The sequence below is a fragment of the Fundulus heteroclitus genome, chromosome 15 (genome assembly GCF_011125445.2).
Source record: "Fundulus heteroclitus isolate FHET01 chromosome 15, MU-UCD_Fhet_4.1, whole genome shotgun sequence".
NCBI lineage: Eukaryota > Metazoa > Chordata > Actinopteri > Cyprinodontiformes > Fundulidae > Fundulus > Fundulus heteroclitus.
In genome coordinates, this window is record NC_046375.1 from 9258627 (window position 1) to 9266622 (window position 7996).

Sequence of the window (7996 nt, forward strand, 5' to 3'; positions counted from 1 at the left end):
CAGTAAAACATGTCAGACCTGAAAATCTAATATCAAGCTTTTGTGCTTTTCCCGTTTGCTGGAATGCAAAAAATTGGGTTAAGTGCAACAGTTGCATATTTTCAGTAATTAGATGGAGGCAGGGGCGGAAAAGTGATGGTATAAAAAATGTTGAGAGCAAAACAACAGCATCCTTCCGTTAGAAAGTGCTGAGGTGAGGCTGATTGTGTGTGTTAGTTAAATAGTTAATTTGTCAGAAATTGCTTTGTAATTGATTTTGTATTGAAGTCTTTTTATGATTCTTTCACAGTAAGGATCAGTCAGAAGAAAACATGATCATCTGCTGCCATGATCAAAATGGTACTATATAATTTAGCAATTTCTATTTTTAAATCTGTGATGAAAATATATATTTATTTGTGTGCATGATTAGATTTCATATACCCTTGATTTTGTATTAGTTTAGGATGGTAATTGTGGCTTAAACATAAATTGTAGTTGAAGGGATAGACCTTGCATGTTGAAGGTAGAGTTAATCCCAAAGTTAATCATACCTGTGGCAGATTAAGAATTTAAAAAAATGCCATTTAGCAAAGAAGTTTGTTTCTGATAAGAAGTGAGACAGGTATATCATCTGAAATATAACAACAATGCAACAGGAGTATCAATGTTCTCCTCTTTTTATTGACATTTTCATGAAAAAAGTCAAAAACTCTTTATACCGTTCAGGATAATCACTTTTTGCATGTTTTGCTGGTATCTTTAACCATTCAGATTCTGAGATTAACTTCAGGAGAAAATGGAAGGCTCCATTTGCTATCCCCCTAATCTTTGGCTGTACAATTACTGTAACAGTTTCAAGTCAAGACTTAGGACCACTCCATTATTATTTCTTCCGGTCAGAAAAAAAACGTGGATAAAATTAAAAGATTACCTGAAACCTAAATCTGCAATGAATAGTAATCATTTTGAGTTTAACTGTAGCTTTGGAAAGCAACCTCTGGGTTATAGAGTTTGACGTCCTTAGAGAGACAAAATACAGTTCCATATCAGAGACTGGAGGCATAAAGTCACTCTATACTGTACATGGTAATTTTACAGTATTTACACTTTGCTGTAGGAGAAGCAATATCCTACCTGTTGGTTTCTCTGAAAATAAGGACAATAGATGCCACTGTGTCCCGGCTGATATTTGGCTGTACTCGTTCACCAGCCTCTCTGTATGATAGCCCGTGGTTTATGACATGGACAATGATAGTGGCTCTTATTTGATCAGTTACCTTAGCTCTGGTCCTTCTTTGAGCGCCACCACACATTCTTACTCCTAACCCTCTACCTTGCCCCACTCCTCTCCCTTGTCCTGGTACTCGTCTTCCTCGCTCTCGTGCAGGCATTTCTTTCTTTCTTTCTTTCTTTCTTTCTTTCTTTCTTTCTTTCTTTCTTTTGACAAGACTCATGTTGGGCCTGTTACCTTAAGGCCCCGTCTCGTTTCACCCGGTCGATGATTTGGCCACAAGAGAAGAGACAGTGAATTCAGAGGCAAAAACAGTTTAACATATATTTATCACAATTTGGAATTCCAAAGTGGGAGACACTTACAAGTTTCATTACCGCCGCGGATACCTTAACCTTATCCCAAAATGCTCTGCCCGAGTCATAAGAAGTGTCTCAGTGCTTACACGTTTGTATCATGCTTTTTAACCCACGGGCGGCTCCAGAAGAGGGCCAGACCAACCCTCCCCTGAGCTGCCTCTCAGTTTAGTGCAGACACTACAGTTTTTTACAATTGCTATAACACATTTTTCAATACTTTTAACAATTTTTACAGTCCAAAAACTTTTAACAGTTTTTCCAAAACTCTTAACACAGTTAGCACTACATCCACATTTGTAAGCTATACGTTTAACACATTTCTTCTTGCTTTAACCCATAATGCATACAATTAACGCAAATTAAAAATGCTTAAACTCCTTTTACACACCGGCTCAAACAAGACCAAAACAATAGAATTTTACAGCCAAATTTACCAATGCTTTAACACTGTATATCAGAACAGATAACACCACGTTCTAAACCTAACCTTACAGGCTAAAGTCAAGGTGAACAACTCTTCATATTGAATTGAAACACAAATATATACTCTGTATTTTATTCTATTGCTAATGAGAAACATCTGATTGAAGTTATGCAGTTGTTGAAATCACAGATAATTCCCATCTAGGAAGCACACTCAAGTGTTGATGTTCTTTCAATCACATGATCATATGCTATAAAAGAGGACTCTTTGGGCTGGTCTTGGCTGGAAAAGGAACAATTTGGAGCAACACAACATAAGAAAGAAAGAAAGAAAGAAAGAAAGAAAGAAAGAAAGAAAGAAAGAAAGAAAGAAAGATCTCACATTGGAGAAATTCACTTGTCACATCGGCTCAATAGTCAGTCAATAGTCAGGAGTAGGAAAGGGAGCATCGATTATATACAGTGGATCAAAAAGGAAATGAGAAAAACATAAGAATATAAAAAAAAAAGAATACAAAAGAAGTCGGAGTAGGCAGAAGATGTCATGTGTACTTCCTCAAGAGTACACACACATATATATATATATATATATATATATATATATATATATATATATATATATATATATATATATATAGGTAACTGATCAAATAAGAGCCACTATCATTGACCATGTCATAAACCACGGGCTATCACACAGAGGCTGGTGAACGAGTACAGCCAAATATTAGCCAAGACACAGTGACATCTATTGTCAATATTTTCAGAGAAACCAACAGTTAGGATATTGCTTCTCCTACAGCAAAGTGTAAATACTGTAAAATTACCCTTTATAGTATTAGAGTGACTTTATGCCTCCAGTCTCTGATATGTAACTGTATTTTGTCTCTCTAAGGATTCAACGTCTACCTCCCTCAGGGGGCAGAGGAAAGCTCCTGAATGAATATATATATATATATATATATATATATATATATATATATATATATATATATATATATATATATATATATATATATATATATATATACATGCACCTGACACATCTAAAATAATGCAGTTTCTGTAATTTCAGCTGATGATAGTGTTTTTTTTTTTTGTCATTGTGTTATGATTGACTAAATGTTTCTGTTGGAAGAGAACATGTGTTAGTGTTTTGAATAATTATTTAATTTTGAAACATGTTTACAGTGTTTTGTTAGTGTATTGTTGTATTTTTAAAATTAGTTTTGGAGTTTAGTTTTCGATGTGTGAATTTGAACATGAAATTAACAGTTTCGCCAATTGTGTGTTTTAGGTGTGTTGGTGCGTTAAGAGTTTAGGAAACCTGTTAAATGTATTGAAAACTGTGTCATAGCGATTTTAAAAAACTGTAAGTCTCCAGGCTCTCATAAATTACCGTGTCATGTGGTGGCTGGTACAGCTTGCTGAAGTGCACACATTCTCATCCTTTTAGGTTACTGGGTTAAGTTGATATCTGTATTACTTTAAAATACACTATTATCATATAAGTGATTATATAGTTCCATAAATATGGAACTATATAATCTTTCTTTCTTTCTTTCTTTCTCACGTTGTGTTGCTCCAAATTGTTCCTTCTCCAGCCAAGAAAAAGAGTCCTCTTTTATAGCATATGATCATGTGTTAAAGCAAGAAGAAATGTGTTAATAGTATAGCTTACACATGTGGATGTAGTGCTAACTGTATTAAGAGTTTTGGAAAATTGTTAAAAGTATTGAAAAATCTATCATAGCAATTGAAAAAAACTGTAAATGTAGAGACTAACACTATTTGCTTTCTTTTTTTTAACTCTATTTAGGATTGCAGTGCTATCATCATACCAACTTTCGTAAGTAGATTACCTTTTTGTTTTCTGAGAAGTGCTTTAGATCTCATTTAGAGTTCTATTTTAGCGGTTTCACCATCTTTATAGGCTGCATCTCAATATGCAAGGTTAAATTAAGTTTTTCATGGCTTTGGTTTCTAAAAAATTTTTTTTATTTACACCCTTGTTTTCAGAATGCTGGACTCAATGGTTTGACATTGATAATCCCTCTGGAAATGGAGACGTAGACAATCTTAACAGACTGCAGAGAAGATATCCTGGAAAAGTCTGCCCAAACCCATCAGATATTGAAGCTAGAACTCTGTCTGGTCTGACTCCACAGAAAGCAGGGGACATCATTAAAATATAAGTTTATAAACCTTTTTCATGAAAGGAAACCATTAACAGTATGGAAAATCAACAATGCATAATTATTGTTCTCAGGAATTTAATATAGTAGCTCTAAAATGTCTCACCTTTGTTTAAATGATGGGTTTTTGTGATATAGTTTTTTTTTTTTTCTTCCTTCATGGCATGTGTCCTGTATAATTCAACAGAAAAACAAGCTATTCTGTAAGGGGGAGTGGTGGCCTAGTGGTCAGAGCAGGATGCTTGCATCCTGGAGAGGCTGTACGTTCCCTGGCTCAAATATGTGACATTTGCTCATTTGGATCCTTCAACTAAAGCCATACTTTGCAGAAAGATCATAAAATATTAAAACCTTCTCATTGCAGTCTGGAGAAGCACGCAAAATATCCACAAAAGTCATATTCAATAAATTTGAATATTATTAGAATGTTCATTTATTTCAGTAACCCAGTTCCCCATATGAAGCACATTATATAGAACAATTGTACACGAACGGATGTTTTCAAGCCCTAATTTTTGTTAATTATGATGATTTTCCGCTTGCAGCTGATGGAGACACATTTTAGATTAGAATGTTACATAAGACCAACAAAAAAAATCTTTTTGTTCCAGAAATGTGGGCCTCATGAAAAGCTTATTTCAAATATGCTTAAAGGTTACAATTTTCAAAAGGTACATGTAAAAAAATTGTCTCATCTAAAGATGTTTTCTAATGTATTAAATATGGCCATTTTCATCATGGTGCAGTAAAGATAGTCATCAGTGATACTGAGCATATACCCTATTGGACAACGGAGATATAACCTAAACTGGAGGTTTCTCCAAAATGAATGCACATAATTTATGGGCTAATTTGCGTGGATTTACTTGTATGCGTGAATTACTTGTGACTTTTCATTAAATAGGCCTAGAAACATATTTAGTGGGCAAACTCATTCACACACTCCTTTTTTATTGTTCTTTCTGTGCATTAGTCAACTTTTAGGTTTATTTTAGACTTTTCTTTTCTTTTGCATTACTTACATAATTTAAGGAGCCAATAGTGTTCCTTTCCATTTAGTTTCCATGTTAGTTTGGGTTTTATTCTTCCAGAAGTGACACAAACACAGGATTGATCTGCAGAAAGAGGGACCAACCTGACAGGCGGTGTGCAGATTATAAGGTTCGCTTCAGCTGCCCCCCTCCTTACTGTGCTGACACAGGTAACATACAATGAAATGTTATGCTGTTATTGAAAAGATTGTTTTTCTTCTTTTTCTTCTTTCACAAAACTACCATTTAGAATGGGGTGTGCGTTTTGCTTTCTTTGTTTGCTGTAGTGTGTTGGACCAGGTGGTACGACAGAGATGATCCTTCTGGAACTGGTGACTGGAAGACTCTGACGGCTCTGCGAAACCAAAACAGGGGAGACATTTGCAAACAGCCTCTGTACATCGAGGCTGTTACCGCTGACACCTTGACTCCCGCTATCAACACGGGAGAAATTCTATGCGTAAGTTGCCTTGAAAATAAGTTTTCATTTGTATACATTATGTCTTATGGATGGGTTTTACGTAGTAAGTTGTGCAGCCTTTTTTCATAGTAGTTTGGATGATCCAAAAACAAACGTAGAACCCATAGAATAACAAAACAGATGTAGGATAACTGATTCAAATAAACGCATGAATAATTATGACAAATACATTTTGGCAGAATTCTTTGAAATATCATAAGTCTGTATTAAACGAAATAGAAATTTGCTTTGGTGAAGAGTCCAGTTCTACTGCTCTGCCTACCAGTAAGTCGTCCGGGACCTTTGGAGCCAATCCAAGCTGTTACTTGCTGAACTCTGGGTTAAACTGTGAATAGATCCCCGATCCATCTCCAGCAGTCGTTGGGTGAGAGGCGGGGGGTACTCCCTGGACAGGTCACCATTCCATCACAGGGCAACACAGAGAAAAACAGGGCACACACCTAAGGACAGTCTAGATAGACCAATTTAAATAATAGCCATGTTTCTGGACTTTGGGAGGAAGCCAAAATATCTGGGTGAGAACCCATGCATGCACAGAGAGAACATGCAAACTCCATGCCGAAAGACCCCAGATAAAAGCTGGGATTCAAACCCAGGACCTTCTCGCTTCAAGGCAATAGTGCTACCAACTGTGCCACTGTGTGAAGAATTGTTCATCAAATTAAGAACATTATGGACAACCCCAAACATCCTTTTGATCAGACTGTTGTACAGCAAGTGACTTCAGTGAGAGGCTTCTCCAGATGAGCTGTAAGACAGACCGATACAACTCATTGAAGAAGCCTGCATGATATGAGTTACACGAGTATTTTATTTTTTTGTGTTGAAGTATTTTTGAATTGGAATCATATGGGGCATTTTATGAGCCACTCGAGACATCCATGTCTTGGAAATCCAAAATCAAACAAGACCGGAAATGGTTAATCCTACATGCAAATCTGAACCTGCTGCTTTTATCTTTAAAAAGGCACTTTTTTAAAGTAGACAGACATTTCTCAGTTTGGGTAACCACATTATGACACATTTGTGTGAGAAACTCTTGGTAAAAATGCGAAAGAGGAAGAGATTGTTGTCTTTTTAAAGCATGCAGGTCTGAAGGCTAGTCAGTTTACTCTTCAATACCATACCAGTGACTAACAGCATGCACTAAATATCTAATTTGAGGTGGGGGGATTCTTTTCATGTATTTTTGAATAAGTTTGGCCAATGATCATGCTTACAGCAACAGCATCATATTGATTGATGGATTTAAGCTTTATTGATCCCCCAAAGAAAGTATTTAATTTGTCCTAGCATGATAAACAACAATAAAAACAAAATAAAACCATTAAAAAACCTTAATGACACACACACACGTGACCTTTCAGCTGTGCCAAATGATCTAAAGGAAAGCAGTCCTTCAAAATCCTTTGAGAACAGGTTGCATTTCATTTCAAAATGGCTCTTTATCTGCCCTTGCTGACAAATATTTTTTCAAGTAATGATCTTTGTTTTTATTAACATACCTAACTAGACAGAAAGCCTTGTTTGTTGTTTTTCTAAGCCATCAGGTGCAATTATCACTATCTGTATCTTCTGTTTTCCAGGTACAATCCAACAAAAGGCTTTATTTGCCATAAAAAGGACCAGACGTCTAACACCTGCAAGGACTACAAAGTTCGGTTTGGATGCCCGTGTGGTTATTGAGCTACCAAAATGAGAAGGATGGAAGACAGGGAAATGGAAGTTGAAAGGAAGAAAACATGTCTGTTTGAGTCTAGTTAGAACAAATTTATGGGATAGGCGTTAATAAGCCGTGTGCTTCAGCCTACTCCTTTTTCAGATAATGATTGTAACATTTTCTGTCTGTGGTGATCTGGTTTATTTTCAAAGGTGTACTTATCTATCAGAAATACACCATTCATTCACAAGTGACTATATGTTTTGGGTTATTTTTGATTTAAGCTGAAGATTTTCCTTTGTTCAAATGATATGGGGATACAGTTTAACTGCAAATAAAATAATTGTTAAAAGCAAATCTCATGTGTGTCCGCAAGTTTCAATCCAGTTTGCTTACTAAACTAAAAATGTCTGTGATAAGTGAAAGCACACCATGCACCTTCAGGTCACACTGACACCAGCGCTCTTGAGGAAGGTGTTCAAAAACGAAGTCATTTGAAACACAAAAGAAGTAAGAAACTTGAAAAATGGATTCTCCACAGACACTTGCCACTTTCTTTCAAGGTTCTCAAACTGGGTTATTTAACTATCACTGAGGGGGTATTTTAGTGGTACTCAGAAGAAATGCTGGTATT

General features: G+C 35.9%; 2 protein-coding genes across 3 annotated transcripts in view; both read left to right on the plus strand.

Annotated features, from left to right (window-relative positions):
- LOC118566190 (cartilage intermediate layer protein 2-like) overlaps positions 1-278 on the plus strand; it is a 4412-nt gene extending 4134 nt beyond the window's left edge. The window contains exon 10 of the mRNA XM_036147595.1: positions 268-278. Coding sequence (XP_036003488.1) covers positions 268-278 — 11 coding nt within the window. The remainder of the gene's footprint in view (positions 1-267) is intronic.
- On the plus strand, positions 177-7719 carry LOC110368807 (cartilage intermediate layer protein 2-like). 2 transcript variants are annotated; one of them, XM_036147331.1, is made up of 7 exons: positions 177-193; positions 290-339; positions 3815-3844; positions 4015-4186; positions 5282-5391; positions 5509-5681; positions 7289-7719. In XM_036147331.1, exons 2-7 carry the CDS (start codon positions 312-314, stop codon positions 7319-7321), a joined length of 546 nt encoding a protein of 181 aa, XP_036003224.1. In that variant the 5' UTR covers positions 177-193; positions 290-311; the 3' UTR covers positions 7322-7719. The 2 variants fall into 2 exon arrangements, with proteins under 2 accessions (XP_036003224.1, XP_036003225.1); XM_036147332.1 differs by lacking the exon at positions 177-193 and having other exon boundaries at positions 271-339.
- The last annotated feature ends 277 nt before the right edge of the window (positions 7720-7996 follow it).